Source organism: Excalfactoria chinensis, chromosome 2 (assembly GCF_039878825.1).
Source record: "Excalfactoria chinensis isolate bCotChi1 chromosome 2, bCotChi1.hap2, whole genome shotgun sequence".
NCBI lineage: Eukaryota > Metazoa > Chordata > Aves > Galliformes > Phasianidae > Excalfactoria > Excalfactoria chinensis.
This window is the reverse complement of record NC_092826.1, coordinates 50,154,198-50,178,844: the sequence shown is the minus strand read 5'-3', so window position 1 is coordinate 50,178,844 and position 24,647 is coordinate 50,154,198. Positions and strand designations below refer to the sequence as shown.

Below are 24,647 nucleotides of genomic sequence, written 5' to 3'. Positions count from 1 at the left end.
GTGGAATGACATCAAGCTACTCTGGACACTCGCTACATTAGACTTTGTTACCTGCAAACGATGATTTTGATATATATCGCTGTATTTAGGGACAAAAGATCAACCAACAAATACAAGCTAGCCCCAGCAAGTCAGATCCCTTCTTCAAGCAAGATAAACAATAACTTGGAGTCATCATTCTCTCGGCAGCTGACCATTCTCCTCTTCCTGTAGCCATACCCTACACCCCATGCGCTGACTCACAGACATTAGGTTTTGTGGCTGACTGCACATCCCAGCTTAGGTTGCTGGAAGGGTTGCTTCACAAAGCCACAGCAGTCTGAAGTCTCTGCCCATCAGACATCCTGGCTGGCTGCCTTTTCTGCTAACCAGTGTCCATTCACTCGTGACAGCACTTCTGCCAGCTGCAATTTCCTTTTTGCATTCCACAGTCATTTGAGCTTCACCATAGGAGTCCAGTGCCATGCAGACTGGCACAAATCTCTGCACTAGGAAACGTCTCTTACATAGACCTTAATCTTTCCTTTCTTCCTTGGCCATGAATTTCTTCTACACAGAACTCCAAACCACAGTGTTAGGATAATGATTTATTCTGCCCATAGCTGTGTCATCCTTGTCTTCAAGGCATAATTACAGCTCCCGTTAATTCCATTTCTGTTACTACACAACCACCTTTTAGTAGCCATTGGCCACCAGAATCCTGTGGATCTGTGACTGATCCTTTAAGATGCCCTTAGCTGAATTGCTAACCTGTTAGGGCCCCTTGTGATTCTGCTGTCACTGCTGTTGTAAGGATTTGTATTTTGCTATGCAAGTTTTTAAAGTATTGTTTTCTTTTGCTGTATGCCAAAATACTGCATAGAGTAAGCGGAGGAAATCAATAGTACAGTTGGAAAACTGGCAAACATTTTCATTAAAAGGAGTTTTAATGTTCATTCTAACAAGGAATACAGTACTCCAAAGACTGGAATAGTAAACTTCCACTGTACGTGCAGAGAATCAATGAAACTCATTTCATTCTGATCACTGGACCATTTTATTCACCTTTTTCTTCTCCCTAGCAGATGCCAAAAGAGTGCCCAGCCCTTCCACATTCTGTCCTCTTCTTGAGGGAAGAAAGCATCCTTCTCTTTTCTGGGCCACGGGCTATAAAACTTAAATCAGGAATTATATGTACTCCTGCTCTCACATCGTGGTGAGCTTAAGTACATTATAGCTTCATTTCTTAGCAGCTAACATTGGTATGGAGCGCGGCTGTGAATAAAGTCACCTCGGGGAAGAATTTGTTCTTCATCTACTAATATCCAAAATGGTTCTCAGAAAAGCAGCACAGATCATTTCCGATAAGTGATACTTGGGTAATTTCCAGCGAATGACCCAAAAAAAACCCAAATGGACGTACGAAGGAACAAGCACTTAGTCCATTCTGGAGTGGTACTAAATTCAATTGTTGGCCCAAGGTCACAGGATAAACAACATTCAGAGTTACCTTCAGCGGTCCTTTCCATGCAGACGACGGAGAGCACAAGAACCAATTTGGACACGGGAACTGCTGTGGATATGAACTACCTTGGGGTGATTATCTGCCCGCCAGCACGGTAAGGGGCTTCTCTGATTATCAGACATGTCAAAGAGGAAACATTACAGTAACGACTTGCTCAGACAGAAAACACTAATATACCACATCCCAGCAACTCCATTCTCCAGCTTTGCCTATGTCTCATGCTATGCTTAAGGAAGCTGGGGCTGTTTAGTCTGAGGAAGAGGAGGCTGAGGGGAGACCTTATTGCCGTCTTCCAGTACCTGAAAGGTTCTTACAGTGAGAGTGGGGCAGGTCTCTTCTCACTACTGACTTGTGACAGGACGAGGGGAAATGGCCTCAAGTTGCGCCAGGGCAAGTTCAGGTTGGATATTAGAAAGAACTTCTTTACAGAAAGGGTGGTTAGGTACTGGAATGGGCTCCCCAGGGAGGTGGTTGAATCGCCATCCCTGGATGTGTTTAAGAGCCGTTTGGATGTGGCACTCAGGGATATGATTTAGCAGAGGTTTGTTGTTGTAGTATTGTTTTGTGGTTGTTTTTTAAGAGATAGGCTACTGGTTAGGCTGCGGTTGGACTTGATGATCTTCAAGGTCTTTTCCAACCTGAGTAATTCTATGATTCTATGATTCTATCTCAAGTGTTTAAGAGCTTGCATTGCAGTTCATCTCCTAGTAGGGAGCTGGACTGCATTATTGTACTTGTTTCTTTTTTTCTTGTTAAGCATTACATTGAGGACGGGCAGACCCATCTTTCATCTTAGGCCGGCGGCGGGGCGGGGCGGGGCAAGCCTCATAGGAGGCGTGGCTAGCAACGAAGGGGCGTGGCTAACGGACGGGCCGGGGTAACCGCCAGGGGGCGACGGAGCCGAGGGGCCGCCGCGGCCCCGCTTCGGTCTCCGCTCACAGCCGACTTCCGCGGTGACGTCATAAAGACGCGCCGTCTCCGCCAGGCCCCGCGGCCACCTGCGGGCGGCGCCGCATCTCCCAGGTGCTCGGCTCCTCCTCCCGGCCCGGGGGGGCGTGGCCTCGGCCGCCCTCGCCGGACGGGGGCGCGGCCACGCATGCGCCCGGCCGTCGCGGGAGCCGCCGCGAGTGTATGTGCGCGCGCGGCGGCGGCAGGGCGGGCAGCGCGCTGGAGTTGGGCCGGCGGGCCGCGGTTCTGCCGCTGCGCTCCGCCCGCCGCCATGTCCGCCGCCATCGAGCGGGAGTTCCAGGAGATCGACGCCACGAACGACTGGCAGGCGCGCTATCTGGTGAGCGGAGAACGGGGTTCGATCGCCCGACGGGGAGAGGGGCCGCCGTCCGCCGTTCCGCGGAGGCTGGGCGGAGCGGCAGCGTTATGGGCACGGCTGGCTCTCAGCTGCGCGCAGCGAAACTGCGGGCGTGCGGAGCGCATGCGCCCGGGCGTCGCTTCGCTTCTCGCTTCCCTCGCGGGGAGGGGTGCGGAGGGGCAGCGCGCAGGCGTCGCCGTGGGGCCGTTGCGGCTGCGCACGCGCGCTGGCCGGCGGCGTGCGTGAGAGCGGCGCCCGCGCATGTGCGGCGGCTGAGGCGGGCGGGCGGACTGCCCCGGCGCAGCCGTGTGGTTCGGCAGCGCTACGGCGGGGTGAGGCGGAGCGGGCATGGCGCTGCGGGCAGCGCCTGTAAAGTGGTCTTATAGGTTGTGGCTGAGCTGTAGTGCGGGTTGCGTTGCTCTCCCTAATGCGGAAAAGCAGTGCGAAGCGAAGTTCGGTTTCCTGAACTCGAGCAGTTTTCTTTAATTGTGTTGTTTTGTCTCAGTTAAAATAGCACAGAATCGCAGAGTGGTTGGAATTCAAAGGAACCTCAAAGCCCACCCAGCCCCAACCCATTATAGGCAGGGCTGCCCCCAGCAGCTCAGCTGCCCAGGGCCCCATCCAACCTGGCCTTGAGCACCTCCAGGGATGGGGCACCACAGCTTCTATGGGCAGCTGTGCCAGCACCTCACTGCCCTCTGAGCAGAGAACTTGCTCCTGACATCTGAATTTCATCTTTTATTTTAAAGCTGCTCCCCTGTGTCCTGTTAGTAGCAGGCTGTGTAAAAAGTTGGTCCCTTCCTGTTTATGGTATCCCTTTAAATAGTGTGAGGCCTCCCTGGAGCCCTCACTGAACAAGCCCAACTCCCTCAGCCTTTCTCCACGGGAGAGGGACTCCAGCCCTCTGAGCACCTTCATGGCCCTCGTCTGGACCTACTCTAGTAATACTGACTTATTACTTAGGAAGGTATTTAGCGATGGCTGTGTTGTATGGGGGACATACTTGTGAGAGGCATGTTTCCTGAAGGAAAAAATCCAGCTAAATATTAAGGCTTTCTTAATTCTTTTTGCTGAAACCTGTGTTTGCCCTTCAATTCCCTGAATTTTCCAGGGCTTGTGGTAGAAGATTGGGATAGTTATGGAACGTGTGTTTTTGAGCACGGAAAATGCCTATGCTTTTTAAAACAAATTATATTACTTCCCGTTATAGGATAAAGATAAAAAAAGAACCTCCGTCTGGGGGAATTTGGCTGCGAATGCCTGCCATTTATTTGTTGGGTGTGGAGACACTCCAAAAGGCTGTAAGGCACATAAACCAGAAGAGAACATAAGCTCCATTGTTCTGTACTGAAATCAAAGTTTGGTCGTGTTACAGACTGAGGGATTTACGTGGAGGTACACGGAGCGCTGGTGCTTGACACTTGCTGCTCCATATTGTAGCTGGTGTTTTTCATAGGTTATCATTGCACGTAAGTCACAGCATAGGGCAGACATGGAAAAAATGAAGCTTCTTTACATTCGTTAGATTTCCAAAGTCCCGTTTCACTGTGTTATATGAGAGTATCTCAACTGATTAATAAGCTTGAGAAGATGATTGTTTTAGTGGAAGCGCAGAGAAAGTCCAAAAATGCTTTGGTGTAAGGGGAAGTATAAGTGCTCTTCGGTATACGATCGTATCATATAGGAATTTCATCTGAAATGAAAAACAAAATACTTTTAATTTTATATCACTGCATGTCAGCTGTCACAGGGATATAAAGACACTGGTCAGTCCATACGAGGCTGCTTGTCAATGACATGCTGTCTGTGTTTTCACACTTAAAAATCTGTTTCTTAGTTTGAAGATAAAGTTGTGGAAAATGACATTCTCATTGGAATCAAGAAGCTTTAGGAACAGACAGTATATAAGCAGTATCACTTCTTTAAAATGATGTGTAAATGAGTGTGTTTCAATATCTTCCAGATGGAGATTATCAAAGGGTTTGTGTTCATACCTGAGTATGAGCGGGCTAAATAAACAACTGCAACTAAATAACTGAGCTTGAAATCCTTGTGATAGGTTGTATAGAACATCACCACATTAACGTGCTTGGTGGCTAGAAGTAAACTGTTCTTTTTTGTCTTTTAAAGGAAATTCGACATAAATCCAGTGACTACCCTCATAGAGTTGCAAAATACCCAGAAAACAGAAATCGAAACAGATACAGAGATGTTAGTCCATGTAAGTATCTTTTCTGTATTTACAGCAGTACGTCTTCCAGTTTGTGTGCTATTGAAGCATGTGGAATATTTCTTTTCAACAGCGTGAAACTTGAATCCAGAATCCTTACGAAAAGACGCACGAATGGTACATAATTATAGCTAGAGAAAGGTACCATATATCGCTTCCAGAAGATGTAGGGGAAAATGTGAATACAGATTTAACCTCTTTCAACTTCAGTATTGTATGGAAAACTTCTTTGTTTGCGTGTCCTTTTTGTACTAGGTTTCCCAGAGCAGCAAAATCTCTCGTAATCCCATTGTTTTTGGACGTAGGATTTTTGAAGAGCTGCTGATGTATTAGAGCTTTTTGTTTGAGAGCTTGACATGAATACCTGTTGTATATTTTGGAGAAGTGCTCAAGTCCTTGTTTCCAGTTGAAAGTTGTGGTAACAGCACGTGTGTAGTACTTCTCAAAATTACACAGAGAGGGTCTCGAAGTGAGTCATGCTGTTCAGATAGCAGTGCTGCACGCTGGTTATTAGGCAGCTGCCAGAACTCTGACTTGGAAGGTGTATTCCTTCCAAATGGATTCACTCTGGCTTAATGCTGAGTCTAAGTACTGTACCATCACGAAATGAGAGTTCAGCTCAGACCCTCCTTGCTGCATCTGTGTAGTATTTCCCATCGCCATCCTATCTGAGAATTATGCAGCTCTGAAGACGATAGCTCAGGTTAGTTAAGGCTTACTGGCTTCTGCTGTGTGTCCAGCAGAATACACCCAGGACCTGAGTGCACCTGATAGACCTTAGTTAACCTGTGTAGATCAGCATGAGACCTCATGTCTCAGGCTTACTGTCCCTCTTGGAGCACAGCATTAGCTTCATACCTGTGATAAAGCAGATTGCATTTCATTCACTTTCTGTTTCATAGCTAAATTGAGACGGGTTTTAAGAAGAGAAGGCAGGAAATTGGTTTTGAACCCCTGAGACCCAAAGTCTATTCCTGTGTCTGTCATCTGCAGCTTCTGTAACAGAAGTTGTGCTTTTTTTTCTGTCCTTTCTCACATCTTTGGATTCAGTTTGTTTGAAACAACTGCAGAGATAATGGCAGCGTAGCTTTTAAAGTATGTTATTTTTCTGTGCTTCTGAAGTAAAGAAAATTTCTGTTATTTCAGTAGCATCCAGAATACCTGCAATAATATCTTCAATGATTGGCTTATGGTTATCTCCTGTAAGGATGTCAATTGGTGGTTGGGTTTTTCTTCTTTTTTTTTTTTAATCAAAATTATCCTTAGTCATGATATATATTTCACAATAGTGGACACTTCTGCCCTGAAATGCTCCATTATCCAGAAGGAAATGATGCAACTGTAGCAAACAGTGGGTCCAATATAACAGCAGAGAGACAGTTTATCTGGTCTTGATGTAGTGACATGCTAGTTGGCATGAAATTTAACACAGTGAGCCTTAGGAAACATGTCTTAGTTCTTAGCGTGCATGAAAGAAAGAAGGTTTGAACTGAACTGCCACGATATGCCCACAGAACTGGGTTCCGGTAGCAAGGCTCTATGAGAACAGAGCAGAACAGTCTTTGAGGTATTTACTGTTACATCTTATGTTTATGTTTTCAAATACGACTCATAATTGTTTATTTGACAGTAGTGGGAATTAGGATGAAAAAGAGACCTGGGAGAGAATAGATGATATAAATGGCATTCTAACATTTTGGTACCTAACACTTCAAAGCAACTGGGGTAGAACCTCCATCTCTGATACCTAAAGGCCTTCTGAAATAAAAGTCATCCTTGTGCTAATTAAATGCATTGTAAAACATGTGACATAATTTAATAAAAGTGTCCTATTTCTCTGTAGCCAAGAGAAGATAGTTTGTTAGTCTATACAGCAGCCAGGCCAGTCTAAAATCTGAGATGGCGTGTCTGTAAGAGGAAATGCAGAGATTGTTCTGTGTTACAGAAAAGATGCTTTGGGTTGGTTTGCCCCACTTCAACTATAATACACAGAGCATGTCCATTAAAACTAGTTAGTATATCGTGTACCTTTCGAGGTGAAAGATGGATGCATTTGGCTGTATGAGGCTAATTGTCTGCCCATTACAATTGAGAGAGTTTTACACCATCTCTTGTTTCAAAAGTATTTTTGTTGGTGTCATTTTCCTTGCTAAAGAGCTAGTGGGTAAAATAAAGTCAGTTGGAGAAATGCCCTCGAGCGACTGCCTAGCCAAAAAAGCAGTAGTCATGCAGTCTGGTATGGGTCTAGAGTGGGGAGAGGAATATCTCGGCAGTGTTGCAGTATTGAAACAGGAAGTTAATCTGAAATAGGTTTGGTTTGACAGCCAGTCATTTCCTGACAGATGAAACCATTTCTCAGAAAACATTGTTCAGAGGAAAATAACTCACAGGGCTATTATTCTTTATTGATACCTTAATTGGAACTCTACGACTTAATACTTTCCTTCTAAATCTCATCTTTAGTTCATATCAAAGGAGTCCAATGTTTCAGGTTGGCTGTAAAGACCTTTAGACATCTTTCTACCGCATTCTCAGGTTCAGAGGCAGGAAGGGAATCCCCCCCAGTTAAAACTAGCAGGATTTTTTTCTCCCCTGCCTTTTGGGGGGTAGGTGAGGGATGGCACAAATCAGTTTTCCCTTTAGCCCTTGTTTATAACGTGGTGTGTAGCCTGTTTTCTTAGATCATCCCAACATTTTCACCAAATAGATCATGTTGCTGTTGGAGAATCTTAAAAGCTAATGATTTCTCCTTGTTTTCTTCAGGAGGCAGCTAGCAGACTTTGTGTTGGATCTTTCAGCCGTAGGCTTACAGTTGTTGTAGAACATATGCCAGGGAGAGAGGAATGTGAAGAGTATTGTTCTTTACAAGGAACGGAGTTGGAGCCGATGTGGATGGTTTTGCACTTAGCGCTGATTATTTATCATGGCAAAATGTTCCCTTTTTGTCCTGTGTTTCAAGTTCATGCCCAGAGGTTCTGTCCAAAATAAGCCTACAGCAAAGCTTGCTATCCATCTTAGAAGCTGAAATTAACTTTTTTTTGTTCTTTTGTGACATTATTTAATGATTCTATAGGACATGCTGTTACCAAAAGCATGTTATAAATAAACGGAGAGTGTTGCTTTTGGAGATATTTCCTTCTTAGGGTTTGGGGAATAGGGGAGTATCCTGGCACGTACTGATCTAGACAATAGAACAGGAGAGTTCATTTGGAAGGGACTGTCAAAGATCATAGAGTCTGAGCGCTTCAGAGTTAGCCAACATCTAAACCGTGTTGTTGATGGTGCAGGTTTGTATGAGCGCAGCATGCCAGCTCTTGTTTGTGGCTGGTGAAAATGCACAGCTAATGGTGGTGACTTGAAAAACAGTGTTTTGTAGCTCCATCAAATAGTATTACGGAGCTCTTTGTATCTGTTGCAGTTTCCGTGGAAGTACATAAAGCATTTTCAGAGCGACCTATGTATTTCAGTGTGAATACGTTGCAGTTATGAGCAAGGCCTTTGCTGATGTATCACGGTGGCACATGCTGCATACAGCCAAGGTGGGGTGGCTGCTTTGCCTTTTGTTTGCCTTAGGCTCCCTCTGAAACTGTTTGTCTGAGAGTTGTGAGTGTACATCCGGTGACGGAGGGCTGTGATTTGGGTAACGAAGCAGCTCAGGTAGACCAGATTTAGCTTAGTGAAACGAAGGGGATTTACTGGCAGGGGGTGAAGCGTCACTCAGGGTCACTGGGATGGCTTATCGCTGCATGTTTTATTTGTGACTTTGTTTAATCCACTAAGTAGCATGTCACCCTTCTCTGTTATAGCCCCATATTTGGCAAGCAGGAGACTTCTCTTGGGCAAAAGATGATTTTTAGGTTACATGGCAGTTTCGTGTTTAGAAGTGCAATTGATTTTGAATAAAAACCTTTCATTAACCAGCCGTAAGATCTGTGTCATGTGAACTGCTGAACGTTCCTATCTCTGTTTTAACTGGATACATCGCTTTCCCTTTAGCAGGGCACTGTGCAGTGTGAAGTCTTTGTGCGAGATGCACATGTAGGTGATAGTGGAGGGAAAGGGTTTTGCCAGAAGTGGGTAATAAGAGCTTATCTCAGACAGGGGCTGTGGGAACAGTGCTCATAGTGCGGGAGCCAAAATGAGAAGCGTTCTTAAGGCTGCCACTTCCTTTTCAGCTGTGTAATTTGTCAAAATAGGGAAATTAACACTTCAGAAAATGAGTGCAGTATTTTAGCTGTTGTGAGCTTGGCTGCGTTTAAGATAGATCTTTTAGATTAGACTTAAGATATGTTTATCGTTCGTATAAATCTGAAGTACTGTGTAACTGGAAATGATTTACATATGAGAAATATGTTACAGCTAACTTGCTGTTGAAGGTTGGCTCGCTTCATTTAATTCAGATGAGCAAGCCAGAACTTGAATGAGGTTTCTAGGTCATTGTGTCCTTTAGGAACCCATTCCCCTGAAAGGGAAATCAATATTTGCCCGTGGCTTTTTTCATCCCCTGGGTATGCTGCCGTATTTGGAGGTTTGCCTCTGTTTTGGTTGGGGAGGAGGAGGGAGAATTAACTGTTAGGAGTTACTTCCGAACTTTCTTTACAACTTTAACAGAGCAGAGCTTAGAAGAGGGTTAAACATAAGGCTAAGAAATGTGTGTAAGTATTACAGTACGAAGCCTGGCTAGGGCACGGGCAGTTATCTCCTGCTGGCAGCAGAGCAGCAGCTGCTGCTGGGTGATTAAACTGTTAACAGCTCCTGCTTACGTCACCTTTCCGAGAACACTCGTACCGGTATGTGTGATTTACTATAACAAGATCTTAAGTTTTTCCTGTTGGCAGATGACATGTAATATTTACAAAGGTCTTGGTTTCTCTCCAGTAGAAACATTTCAGATAAAGTGATATATGAAAGGAAAAAGTAACACTTGAATTTCCAGATAAAATAATGGCAAGGACACATTTTTACCTTAAGACACATCTGAGGTCTACTGCCTTGGCTGTTGTTTTGTTTTTTTTCTTCACATGGGTTTACAAATTGTTTTAAGGCTCCTGAGAGTCAAGACGGTGCTGCCTTACATCTGGAATGCTAATGAAAACAGACTAACCCAGTAGCTTTCTCATTCTTTTGTATTAAAAATAGCTTTACAGCATACTTCAGTGCTGTACACAAGAAAAGCCAGCAGCTAGACGGCCTCCAACCTCAGTCCTCTGGGGGGAAAAATAAAGAATTTCACTGTTTGTTTTCTTCTGTGAATCTGGGGAGGTGACCATATATTTAAGAGGCTGAAGAATATGTAATGTAAGAACAGTCACTGCAGGTCTTGTAAAGGATCGATGTACATCCTGGTAGCTTCTGGCAGCTGCCAGTAGCAGAGAGCTGAGGAAGAGCGTAAAAGCAGATGGAGGCACAGTAAATACACTATATATAATATGAACAGCCTGCGGAACAAGGGGCTAATTCAGCAACTTTGTACTGATTCTCATATAAGCTGTTTGCCCAGACAGGGTCATGTTCGTGGGTTTTTTTCGTAGATAAAACTTGTGCTGTATGGGCTGGCAGTGACATAGGGACAGCAGAACTGTACCAAGGGTGGTAATTAGTGGTTGCTTGCACATAGGTCATGGGTTTTGTTAATTTTGTAAGATAATTGTCAAAAGGAACTTAGGCCTTGGGTGACAGTATGGGAAAGGGAACAGTGGGCTGATGTGCTTTGGCAGCAGCTGTGACAACTCCAAGTAGGTTTTGTGGTCGGTGTCAGTGAGAAACTGGCATTGCAGCCTGACTCAGTGCTGGCTCTGTCTTTTGCTTTACAGAACAGCTTCCTGAAATGCACTGAAGTAGCTTTGCTATTGTTCCTTAGTTGTTCTTACAAACAATCTATGGGTGGTTGAGCTTCAGGGGGTTCACAGTCAGTTGGACCTCAGTTGGTGATACGCAGTACAGATTTCAGACAAAAGTTGCTGTTTATTTAACGGAGTGTGATAAATGGCTGACGAAAGATTATTTACTGTGAATGAGTCTGATGACCAAAGTGCCTCCTAGAGGGCAGTTATCAAGTACTGGAAAGCCCTACGAACATACAGTCACAATGACTTTTCATTACTCAGTACTGTAACTTGACAGCCTTATAATCTTTCTCAAGTGAATGTTAGTATTTTAAAAGCAATCCTTTGACTGCTTCTATCTGCAATATGTAGGGAATCTTCTGTCCTGCCTGCCTAATCATAGGAAAGGTGGAAACCATGTAATAAAATTAGGCTTGTTTAATGGGAAGATTTGTTTAGTAGGGACATCTTTTATGTGCTACTTCCTTAGTGCTTCTAATTTGCATTGTGTTAAATTACAAGGAAAATTAAATTCAGCAAAGCTTGATTTGAGTGACTGCAAGTTGGTTACTTTTTAGCTGTGTCAGTTTATGATTCTGCCTTGGCCTGCGGTATTGTAGCTCACTGAAGGTCTTAGAATTCCATCCTTAAAGCAAACCATGCAGTGGAATGGCCCAGAATGTAGCGTGTTGTGTGTTGTCATGCTTTTACATTAAGGAAATAATGATTGTTGAAGGATGGGCATGAGCTGCTTTTGTTGGTGTGGGGAATTGGTTGGTTGTTTTTTAGGAGAAAAATGGTGTTCCAGTTACTAACCTGTGATGGAATGCTGAGGGTAGAAATGTAGCCATGGTTATCAGTGTTACATTAGAAACTGCTTTCATGTAGTTTGCCATTTGCTTAGAAAGTAAATTCTTTAATGATTGCTTCTTAGGCCTAAACTTTTGTGCTGCAGAGTATTCATGAAAGTAAAGACACTGTTCATTCTGAAGTTTCTTTTAATTCTAGATGATCACAGTCGAGTAAAACTGCAGAACACAGAGAATGACTATATCAATGCCAGCCTAGTGGTCATAGAAGAAGCCCAGAGATACTATATCTTAACACAGGTAAGCCATACCAATGAGCAGGTACTACAGGGATTGAGAAATGGGGGAGATGGATTTGTACAATGGTAATTTATGTTTGGATGACTCCTCATCACTGTGGATTATGTATCTCATGCTAACGGCCTGTTTGATCTAGTTGTGAACACATATTTTAATAAAAAGATAAAGGGGAACATTTAAGTGTATATAGTTGACTGTGTTTAAAGCCTCGTAGATGCTTTCTGCTCTTCAGGTAATAATGGTTTTATACTATTAAATATGATCTTATAAAAGTGAACCCTTTATACTTCTATAGCTTTGACAGTATTATCTCCTCTTTTGCTTATGGGCATATAAATAAGCATAGCATGGAAGCGTAAAACAGAATATGAAGTTAAATAAAATTAGGGGTATACATAATTTTTATGCTTTCTATAAGTGTAGAAGTGTAAACCAATACCATTTAATTCATCTTGTTTCCTTTTGGTATGCCTGCAGTAGCTTTTCTTCTAACTGCACAGTAGCGTTGATAATGATGGATGAACTAAAGCATCCATTCCCTTAGTTTTTATTGCTTTTGTTTGAACTTTAAGTACTTGGGTGATTTGTGCAACGTGGTTACTTTCTTTCCTGTTTTCTCTATCATTTTGTTAATTGATTGGTTTAACTTTTCAGACAAAGACTTTCTTCTGTTTTACCTGATGAAACGTTAGCCACATTCAAACACCCTGCTTATGCATTCTCCCACTCATTTTTCTTTTTGCCACACAGGGTCCACTACCTAATACGTGTTGTCATTTTTGGCTAATGGTTTGGCAGCAAAAAACCAAAGCAGTTGTTATGCTGAACAGAATTGTTGAAAAAGACTCGGTGAGTAACATTGGACGTTTTGCTGACGTTATGAAGTGAACCATGTAGTTTTAATACTGCTGTACATACAGATCAATTGTTATGTTTAAAGAATCAACACTTTTTCATTGGTGTACAGCAAAATGTATATTTACTGTGCCATGAAACAAAGCGATGGAATTAAGGCAAAATTAATTTCCCTAAAACCAGCATTTGGTACATAACCAGAAAAGTGAAAGTAGCGTGATGGAAAAGGAGTGCAATGAGACAGAACAAAGGTGGAGCAGAAACAATATCGGTATAAAATGAAAAACAAAACCTGCTCTAGATCGGGGGGAAAAAAAAAGTGGGAAGATGCATTTGAATTAAATCTCTCGATTATTTCTCTTGAAACTAATGGAACAATGTATTTTTGTGTAGTGTTAGGTACTGTTCATAACAGTGAAGCCAGACTGCCTCCACCAACTGTCAAAGTGGTCTAGTTAGTTTGGATTACTTACTTGTGGATGGTACAAGTATGTAACATGCAGTGTTCATCAATCTTCTGTTACTGTGTAGGTTTGGTTTTTTTACTAATGTGCCTACAGTCACTGTGGGTTTGAATGATAAACATAGGTCATTTTGTGGTGATTTTTTTTCTTTCCTTTGGGTGTTTGTGACATTTGTTAGTGACGTTTTTTTGCCTAGTCCATGAACGAGGTCACTTATTTACTGACAGTAAGCTTTAGTGCAAAGCAAGAAGAGTAAAGGATGAGGAAGTTCTGCATTGTTAATTCATTCTTGTGTTTCACTAAATCTTCCAATTTTCAGCAAGGCTTAGGGAAATAGGCACAATGTGTTGCATCACTTCTGTAAATGTGCAGATGTCCCTGTCAGAAATGCTGTGAAGAAGTGTTGAAATAGATGAGTAAAGATCTCTGTAGAAAATCACAGAATCATAGAATGACAAGGTTGGAAGGGACCTACAAGATCATCTAGTCCAACTGTCTTCCCATTACTGTAGCTACAGAAAACCATTAAACCATATCTTGTAGCACATCATCCAGACGCCTTTTGAACACTGCCAGGGACAGAGACTCCACTGCTTCCCTGGGCAGCCATTCCAGTGCCTGACCACTCTGAGAGAAAAAGTTTTTCCTTATGTCTAATCTAATTATACTCAGGTACAACTTGTAGCCATTTCCTTGGGTCCTGCTTGTTGCCTGGGAGAAGAGATCAAATCCCTCCTCATCACAGCCTCACTTCAGGAAGTTGTAGGGTACAATGGGAACTAGGTGGAAAGCTGGGGAAAGGGTGAAGGGTTAATGTATGTCTCAAGACACACTGAAACTGACATGGAGGAGAGAGCGAACAGATACAGCTGGAATACCTAACACCAATTGGAACTATTGTAGTCACTTGACTGTAAACTTTACTGAATTTGAGAATTCCTCAAGCTGGGAGCAGGTAATGTGTACTTTAATCTACTATACTGTATTAAAAGGTCTCAGAATTTGGTAGCACAAAGCCCAGGTTGCTAGGGTATTTAACTAGATTTTCTTTCTTTGTTTTTTCTTTTTCCACATAGGTGAAATGTGCACAGTACTGGCCAACGAGAGAAGAAGAAGTTATGATATTTAGTGAAACAGGTTTCCGTGTGAGGCTAGTATCAGAAGACGTCAAATCCTATTACACTGTTCACCTACTGCAATTAGAAAATATCAAAGTAAGCTTTTGGCAGTCTGTATATCTCACATTCCTGACCTTAAATATATAATGCAAACCTCTTAGCACGCTGTCACTGCAGGTTTAATAGAGTTTTACACTGAAAAATTATAATGCGTTTTGCTTTTAATAATGTAGAAGATAAAGTGTGGCATATAGCAAGTGAGCAAATTTCAGTCTATATGTTAAGAGGGAGGACCTTCAGCACTTTTAAAACATATTTCTGTTTTCCATTTGGCAGTACCTTAACGTGCTGAATTCTTATTGGTGGTAGAGGTGATCCTAAGAGGAGCTGTAAGAAGTACCCTAAAAGGAAGAACCTAGGGTGTGAAGTTTCTGATTTCTTTTGAATATCAGAAATGATACTCGGTTGCTACTGTATTTATTTCTTTAACTGTAGTTTCCCACATATTTCAGCATAGCAAAGTAAGTTTGGGGTGGGGGGGGGAGGGCTGATTGCCACCGGTGGATAGGTAACATTATCTCCTCTTGCTTACCTCCCCTTTTGCTCCACAGGACCAACCATCTTTTTCTCTTAAAAATTAAGCACTTTGACAATTTAATCAAGTTAAGCTCAAAAAAAAAAAATTGTTCCTGGCCTGAGCTTGGGTTGGAATTTGCTGCTTCTGTTTCAGAACTGAAGACAGGATTGAAGAGCTTGTCTGTTTGTTCCAGCTATGTCTTGTAAGATATTCTCTCTCCCTATAAACCTTGCCTTATATTAATTGAAAGTGGTCGTATGGCAAGTTTTATTCAAAGCTGTCTTGTCAGTGGATTTGGGAAAGGAAAGCTTGAAGATGATTTTTCTTTTGCATGTTGTTTTATACAACTAAGTCTTGATACGTTTGATCAAAGTTATTTGAATTTATAGTAACTCTTAATGATGCTCTGAAATAAGGACTGTTTGTTAATTTGAAACCTCCTTTATGAGATCGGTGTGATAAAACTTGGCATGTTGTTCCTTGATCTATTATTCAACCTGACCTACTGACTTGGTGAATTTCTGTTAGTCTTTGGTTTGTTAGCAGCAAAGGCTAAGAAAAAAAAGCAGTAGCACTGACAAGATAGTATCTGAGAAGGAGCCACTTTCCTTTTTGGAAAGCCAAGGCAAGCTTTCCTAACTATCAAAAAGGCTTTTTTGTTTTCTTCTAGTAATTATTTGACTGCCATTGGCCTGTGATCTTGGATTTCCTGCTTTTATAGAATACGATTTTCATGATACATCTGTATTTGGCCATAGTGTTAGCTGTGAAATGCAGAGCTCATATGAGGAACAGCATAAACTCTGTGATAGACTTTGTGACTTAAAGCTCCTGAGAACTGAAATGTATGGGTTTACTGGATTGTTAGCGCACACCCCTTTGGTGTTGTATAGCTGTTCTTGTAAGTAATTTTACTTGCATGAATACTTAGCAAACTTACTGTACTGAATTTGTATTTTATGCCCTGGTACTTCTGTAAGGCTTGAAGAATGCTAACTCCAAATAATATTTTGTATGTAAAACAGCTAGAAGAAATAGAACATAATTAGTTACTCAAAGGGGAGGGGGGGAAATGCATAATTCCCAGGATAACAACACTGTGAATTGCAAGTGCAGTCTTCTGTAAAAAACTTTGTAAGTGTGCCATTAAGGTTAGTGGGAATTGACTATTCCCAGTAAATTGAAATGCGACCTTAACAATGCTCACATGACTTCACTCTGGAGGGGGCATTTGTGGGGACAGAGTAGGAAACCATTTAGCCACTTGATGCCTGGAATATAGGATGAGTCACAAATGCAATTTTATTCCGAGTTCCAAGAATACTTAAGAAATTCTAGCATTTCCATGAAAACACGAAGAACTTAAATTGGCTTTACAATGTGGCTATTCTGAACTCAAGTAAATTACTTGTGTTATCTCAACTAATCTCGCTAATACACAAGCAAAATGAACATGTATGAAAAGTAGCGTTTAATGTTCCTACCAGTAGAACAAAACCTGAGTATTTGTTTCCAATTTATTTATCATTAAAGAGCAGTTAGAAATGCAGGTGGAATGGATTTGAGGGGTAGTGTGTGGTTTTTAGGATTAGGTGGTGTTATTTGACAGATTGATTGGCTTAGATCTGTCTTGGGCAAATGTTTGTTCTTGTTGTTGTGGCTGGAGTTGCCCAAAAATTGTGTAGAGGAGATGATGCTTATTGGTGTCTTCTTAAGGGGAACAGAAGAAAAAGGAAAGACTGAATGTGAAGGCTTCTATAAACCTTTGCCTATGGTGGAAAATAAGAATAGAGGAAACTACTGTGCTTACGTTATAAATTTGCAATCATTTACTTGAAAAGCTATCGCATGTCTGCGATTTGAAGTAACTTCTCCAAGCGTACTGGAGAAGGTGATCATATAATCACAGAATCACCAAGGTTGGAAAAGATCTAAAAGATCATCCAGTCCAACTGTTCACCTATTACCAATAGCTCCCACTAAACCATGTCCCTCAACACAACATCCTCCTTGGACACCCCCAGGGTCGGCGACTCCACCACCTCCCTGGGTAGTCCATTCCACTGCCTCGCCACCCTTTCTGATAAGTAATGTTTCCTAATGATAGGTGCTTTTTTAGAGCCTTTTGTTAAATCTGTGCTTCATTGGATGGAGTGACTTAGTTGGTAACTGTCGTATTCTGGTTGAATTGTTAAGTATTCACAGATGATTTCTGTACGGTTCCACCTTGTACAGAATGTGTAATTTATTAATCCTTTTGGCTTTCATTGTGATGAGTATGTAAAGAAAAAAAGAAAACCGGTATTTCCAGTAAATTCTGGTATGGTGGCCAGGTAGTGTGGAGATATGGTGTGCGTCACCCACAGGGTATAGTGCACTGAGTGCTGATGAACTTACAGGGAATAGGTCGGCATGGGGAATTCAGAGAAGCTTCAGGGAACTAAGGAATATCGGTGTTTGAGGGAAACCAGAGCTTGATGCTGAAATGGAGCAGTGGAAAGGGATTGAAATTGCTAGAGGAACTTAAATGAAGGTGTCTCAGGCTGGGTTCTTAGAAATAAGAGTAAAGCAGCTTGAGGAGAGGTAGTAGTCTAGATGTGTTGTAGCATTAGTGGTAGGAGACTTTAAGGTATCTTAATACATTTCGGGTGGAATCGCAGGATCACTGTAGTAAATGAAGATTAGATTTGCTGGCAGTTTCCAACATTTTAAATGTCGAATGTTTTAAGTGTCTGAAGAAAGTATTTTGCTTATGAAGGCAGCAATGTAATGGCAGGCCATGTTCTGCCATCGTATATAATGTGATTTTTGCAGTTGTGGCTGTGTGTATGTTTGTGTAACTGCTGCAGTGGTTGGAAGGAATTTCTGAAACATGGCCTACACTCTAGGACGTTTTCAGCACTTTGAAAAGTTTAAGTAGGTATTTTATTTCTCATCGCTTAAGAAATAAGGCTGAGATGTGAGGAAAGATATCGTTGCCTTGCAAGAGTATGGGTTCTCCTTTCCTGTATGTGCTCCACAGTTTCCGTGGATATAACTTTTAGTATATTAACTGAGGGGATATGTACTAGTTTTGGAAAGCAGGATGTTTGTGAGGATTATTTAGCTGCATTATCTTCATTACCATTTTTTATACAATTTGAAAGCTGTTCTGCCTGGCATTAGAATGAAAAAGTAGAGAAGGCTGTGTGAAAAGTCAATATTTTGAATGTCAGTACTTCAGTTATTACTCCAGAGCGCACCTTCTCATTTCTATACAAATTAAGTGTTAATGCATTTGAGGCCTGACTGTTAAACACAAGAATACCGCTGGGATTTGTGTGTACTTCTACTCCTTGATGTGTTGGACCATTTAAGTAGCCTATCAGATATCCCAGCTTTTTTTTTTTAAGGTGTGTTTGTGTGAATTTTGGCAGGTGAGCATTTTCTGTCTTAACTCGTTTTGTTTGACAACAAAAGCATCTGCTTCTTTGAGCAATTTGGTAGTATTTTATTCCTGTTCAGGCTCTCAGGTGACTGAATCACCTGAAATGACAAGAGTTGGTCTAAGATTTTTGTACCCTTCTTATTTGGATTATTGGATATTCACTGTAAAATGGTTGTGGTAAGGTTTATTTAGTTGAAAGGTTGCCTCATTGCCTGGTAGTGTCCTTCTGCTCTGATCCTTGCTTGCTTGTAACTTGGAGCATGGCTTGCGGTGGTGCCGCAGGTTTTACCAGCTGTCTCTGGAGAGCTGTGCAGTGTGGTATTAATTTCCAAGCTAACCAGTTTTAGTTGTGCTGATTGTTTGCTGTAAGCGTATCCCAGTATTTCATGAAACATTCACTAGGATGGTTTGAGGCCATTTTTCAAAAAGCTTTAAAAGTACTATGCCTTGACTTCTGTAGGATATTTCAGGTAGCTAGGCTTAAAGAATATGTCATAATTACCATAGAATCCTTACCCAGCCAAACCTTTTCTCTCTAGAGTCTTGCATGAGCTCATGTAGGAGGTACCTGTGGTGCATGGCTAGCCACATCCCCCCTGAAACAAAGAAGTTCTTCAAGAAAGAATGGTGCAGTTACTCACATAATGACAGTATTTCAGCTGTCCAGCTTGACTGCCAAGCACCACTTGAAAGAGTCTTTCTGTGTGAGAGAGAAAATGTGGGAGGTTTGGAAGAGTCAAATGGGACTTGGCTGTATGTTTAAAATCTGCGAGTTCAAAGAAGAAAAGCCAGTTGCAGCGCTTTGAAACGGGACTCATAAAGAGAGATGAAGAGACTAGATATTTTTAAATGAGCTCAAGTGATGGAAAATTCTGGAATAGATAAAGCCTTCATACAGTGTGGGGAGGAAGAAGAAGGTAATTCAGCGGACTAGAGATGGATGAGACGTACAATAGCATTGATCTATTTTTCCATTAGGTATAGCTGTTTTCAGATCAGTGTATGCACAGGGGGACGCTTGGCCATGTGCTGGAAGCACTGCTGTGCATTTTTCTTTGTTTAAAGATGAGGATGCTGGTGCCTGTTACAATAAGGGATTAAAAAAAATAATAAACCTGACTCCATCCCACAGGTCAGCTTTATTTTCCATAGATAAGTACTGCTTTTTATTGTCTTGAGGTATAAAGGAGGCTTTCATCTGGAATACTGTTAAGAATCTCGAGGAGGAGGTGAGAGTACAGATTACCACTTCAAAAGATCAACTACATTCAGAAGAAACACCTTTAAACTTCTGCCTCCCTTCTCCATTTTTCCTTTATTTTGTCAGTTGATGAATTATTTTTCTTGAGATTTTTTTTTGAGGAAACTGCTTATTAGTATGTTACATTCCTTACATTTTTATAACCACCAGACTCCTTTGAAAGAACATTTCCTTCATGATGTGTAAAAAAGTTGGCTAGTTAAGCTAGCTCGGTATCATTAAAACTACAATCTCAGCTGAGATGACAAACTTTTTTTAATGCTTTGCTTCAGATAAATAAGCAAAGAAAATCCCACTGTATTTATGTCATTGAGGAGGGTTTGGTAGGTCTTTCCTTTTTGAAACCTTACTGTGTACTCGCATACCAAGTGTGACGGGTCAGACCATTTTCCATGCTGAGCTTTTATCCAAAAGATGAAATATCCCTGCAAAATGTTGTGCATTTGGGATTGGACTGAATCACAGTGGTAGACCTTGTTGTCTGTGGAACTGTGCAATCTTGCAGTATCAGGGCAAAAGACAATGTGAGAATATCCTTGTTACTGTGGTAACTGAAGTGGGCAGTCATGGTTTCACAAAGGGGTTTCATACCTTATCCCTCATCAGATGTTGAAACAAACTGAGCAGGAGATGAACAGCAGAACTTTGTTGAATTTCATAGGTATGGCTTGTTGTTACTGAGAGAGAAAAATGGATTTTCTGAATGCACAGATATCTTAAATCTACTGATATTTCAAGCATATCCAAGTTTTTGTAGATTTCAATATCTGTGGAAAAGTATGTGAAATGGAGGGAGGCTAAAAACTCCTGAACTAAATTGGTAACCAAATTGCCTCAGAATTAGTGACTAAGGAGGAGAGGCAAGGAGTAGCATTTAACAGCAAATCTGAAGGGAGTTCTGTAAAGATATGGCTCAAATTCATGACCGAAGCTTTTCAGTATACATGCAGATTCAGTTACTGTCATTATTTGCTGAGGAAAAACTTGTGTGGTGTTCAAGTTCTTATTTACTTACAATGAATACTTCACGCTGAGTCTTGTTGCACATCGAGCAGTGTGGGTTGTGTGTGCCTTTTCCACAAAGCTTCTTGCTATTCTCAGTAGTGCAGTCAGTAGAAAGGAGATGCTGGTACCTCTTGGCATTGTACCCTGCTCTGAACAGGAGGGAGTGCTTGTAATGCTGATGGATAGATAGTTTTTCAGTCCTGTCCACGATAACGATTGCTGTCAGCCATTATGTTGCATTAATGGCTAAGAGGGAGTATTTGAGGGCACGTAGTAAAGCAAAAAATAAAACAGTGAAAGTTTGAGAAAAGGAAAAACCAACATTTGGTAACATTTACAAAGGGGAAAAACCTACTACTGCAGGTGAAGAAATGCTTCAGATTGCATCGTTGATAGTCATCCAACTTGCAGAAAGAGATTGTTTATTTGAACGGGAGGTTTACAGTAGAGTTGTATTGATTTGGATTGGGGAAATGTGTGCTAAATGAACACAAATTGAGTACTTTCTAGTTGCATTGTTTGTTTTTACTTCTAGAGTGGAGAATCCAGGATGATATCTCACTTTCATTATACTACGTGGCCGGATTTTGGAGTTCCTGAATCCCCAGCTTCATTCCTGAACTTCCTTTTTAAAGTCAGAGAGTCTGGTTGCCTAAATCCTGAACATGGACCTGCAGTGGTTCACTGTAGTGCAGGGATAGGACGATCTGGCACTTTTTCATTAGTAGACTCCTGTCTTGTTCTGGTAAGTACGTGATTGTTTTGTCACCGCTTTCCTTCCCACGCTCTGCCTTCGATCCCAGTGTGGGTGTTTTGGTCAGAAGCCTTTAAAACCATTTCAGGTAATGACGTATCAGTGAAAGTTTTCGTTAGGGTCTCAGGGCTTTTTTTCCTTCGTGTTTTAATGGTTATAAACACAAGTCTTAAAATATACTGATAAATCTGTCTGGAGGTATTTCACCCGTTTCACAGCATTCTGGAAAGTACATAGGAAGCACTCTTTGCCTTTTATATGAGATACATATAAAGTAGATTGAGATTAGCCTAGGTCTAGGTGCATAGACTGTACAATCTAATTATGCATAATTTGAGTGCGCTTTAAATGATAAATAATATTTAAATTATCTTTAAGTTTTTGGTGGTTTTCAAATTTCAGAGTCCACTTCTGGCTGTTTGTTAATAGTGAGAATTACAGCACAGGGCTAAGGGAAAGGATTTCATTTTCAGTCTAGATTAATCATCTTATGCTTTGAGTACGCGCTTCCAATTTATTCTTCGGGGGTTTTTTGTGTATTTTAAAAAAACAAACAACAACAAATAAGAACAAAACTCAAGGTGTCTATTTTGATGCAAGTGTACTTTAAAAGAATTAAAACAAACATGGCAAGGAGTGCGGATACGTGGTTTAAACAGCTCCAGTGAACGTAGTATGGAGCTCAAAATGTGTGTTGCGTAAATTAGAGGATCCGCTTTAAGTATGGAAATGTCTGCTCTACTCCAAAGTGCCGTTCTGTTCAAGAGTTGCAGGAAATACTGCTTTGTGATTCTGATTGTGAAAGGCCTATTTTGAAGTACATCTTGGAATAAAATCGGGTGTATCTACATTTCTGAAAGTTAAGACTTGATAACAGAGTACTGACTTATTTGGTTAATACATGATTGTAGATTTGCTCAGGATAAGCCTTCATTAATGATTTACTGTTGTTGTTTATTTCCCTATGAAAACCAGCTCAGAAATCCTGAGGTGTTAGTTTTGTATGTAACGAATGAGAACATAATGTGAAGAAATCACTTTTTAGTTTCTGTTCTGTGTTTGTGTTTTGTGTTTTTTTTTATATTCATAATTATTTTCTGTTCTGTCCACACCTCTGACGCTTTCAATATAACCTTCTTTACAGATGGAAAAAAAGGATCCATCTTCTGTAGATATTAAGAAGGTATTACTGGATATGAGAAAATATCGAATGGGACTTATTCAGACACCCGATCAACTAAGATTTTCATATATGGCTGTAATAGAAGGAGCGAAATTTATAATGGGAGATTCAACTATACAGGTAATTATTTTAGCTCTGTGTCCTTAAGCACAAACAATAGACCGCTAACAGTAGTTAAAAATGAGCTCTGGGCTACTTTAAAGTCATCAATGTTGTGAGTTTCAAACAAACTACCTTTTTCAGTAGATGTCTTGAGGGTGTTAGAGGTGCAGCCCTTTCTAGCTGCTGAACTCCTAATCCCGTGTAATTGTCTTCTCTGAGATGTACAGACAAGTTATTTTTGCATTTCTAATTTTAAAAAGATTAAGTCAGTATTTTCAGTACTGAAAAGCAGAAGTAACGCTCGGTGTCACTTTGAAAAGATAACAAGAATCTCTGCTGGATTTCTTAACTTCTTACCCTACGTTTTCCTAGCAGTAATAATTGCCTGATGTTAAAATGAGCTTGATTAGTAAAGCTTCATTTTTTTTTCCATATCCTTTAAGTTTGATATAAGAGCTAGTAGAATCTCTCCGAACGCAGTGAATTTCAGAGATTACAGAGTCTCACTGCTCTGTCGGTGTGGTTTGTGAGAATTAGGGTAGCTACAGCTATTTTAAATGTCTGGGTGGGGAAGGGAGGGCCGGGAGGAGAGGTTGTGTAACGGACTTAATTCTGCTTTCATATGCCAGGGCTTTTTTATTTTGTTGATTCATTAAAACTAATGAAGCAGATGAGCTTAAACATGCATTCATCTTTCCTTCTGTGGTTCTGGTAGTTGTCAGATTCTTGTTGGAGAATTTTTCTCCTCAACTTGCTATGTATATAAATAAATCATTTTACACAGTTACTTACCAACACGTAGAGAGTTTGCTGCTCATCTGAACAGCTGCACTGTGGGCTTAGAATACTGCATGATTCATCCAAACACGCACAGCCTCCTACCTTTCTGGAGCTTTCTTTCTGGGAATATGAGGGTGTTCTCTCTCCATAATTTTTCTGCTTTGTTTATTAAAAAGCTGTGCTTCAAGTTGTGCAGCTCTGATTCCCACGTATTTGCAGAAACAAGAAATCTTGCAATATAGATAGACAGAAGCAAGTATCGTCAACTCAGAGTACTGTTCATCAAGTTCATTATTTCTGCATGCTGAAAGCATATCTGGGGCACATTTATCCTGGTTGCTTGGCTTTTGTTTTCTGTGGTGATTGCTCAGATGACCTTCCCTAAGTCAGTGTTTTCTGCAATGTAGTTAGTTGTCCGGATGCTCTTCTCTTTCTGCATCATGGTCATGTGCAGAAAATCAATACCTGTTTGACCCAGGCCTGCAGTACGTACAGGAGCATTTCCCCTTTCAAGGTCGGCTGTTTACATGGGTGGATAGTGATAGGACAAGGGGGAACGGTTTTAAACAGAGACAAGGGAGATTTACATTAGGTATTAGGAGGAAGTTTTTCACACAGAGGGTGGTGATGCACTGGAAAATGTTCCCAAGAGAGGTTGTGGATGCCCCATCTCTGGAGGCATTCAAGACCAGGCTGGATGTGGCTCTGGGTGGTTGGCGACCCTGCATATAGCAGGGCGCTGAAACTGGATGATCACTGTGGTCCTTTCCAACCCAGGCCGTTCTGTGGTTCTATGAAACACAGCCTACGCTTGGCTGTGGCTGCGTTATTTACATCAGGGTAGGAGAATATTCTTTGTTTCACTTAGCACATGTGGCACTTCTACCCTTAACTGTCAGTAAGGGATCAGTGCTCACCTCGTTTGCCCCAAAGCCCCGCAGTGTTGTATGGTTTGTGTGCTGATAGCATGGTTTGGTAACTAAAGTACTGACTTGCATCCTGATAGTATTGCATCACTCAAGTTTTTGTTTCTATAAAATACCTTCCTAATGTTGTTAAATTGTTTCAAGGATGCAGCAGAATAAACTCATCACTCTTCAGAAAACAACTGCTGAAGTGAATGGTCTTAGGTGAATGCATTTGTGGC

The 24,647-nt window shown here is 41.4% G+C and overlaps 1 protein-coding gene across 3 annotated transcripts in view; it reads left to right on the top strand.

Moving 5' to 3' along the window:
• Nucleotides 1–2,515: 2,515 nt before the first annotated feature.
• The window catches only part of PTPN2 (protein tyrosine phosphatase non-receptor type 2), a 32,529-nt gene continuing 10,397 nt past the window's right edge, over nt 2,516–24,647 (top strand). Inside the window, exons 1-7 of one of the 3 annotated variants that reach the window (XM_072328258.1) lie at nt 2,516–2,905; nt 4,941–5,031; nt 11,874–11,974; nt 12,725–12,823; nt 14,370–14,507; nt 21,217–21,426; nt 22,580–22,738. In XM_072328258.1, the coding sequence (XP_072184359.1) occupies nt 2,636–2,905; nt 4,941–5,031; nt 11,874–11,974; nt 12,725–12,823; nt 14,370–14,507; nt 21,217–21,426; nt 22,580–22,738 (1,068 nt within the window). In that variant the 5' untranslated portion in view covers nt 2,516–2,635. The remainder of the gene's footprint in view (nt 2,906–4,940; nt 5,032–11,873; nt 11,975–12,724; nt 12,824–14,369; nt 14,508–21,216; nt 21,427–22,579; nt 22,739–24,647) is intronic. The other 2 variants (XM_072328256.1, XM_072328257.1) reach the window with 2 other exon arrangements.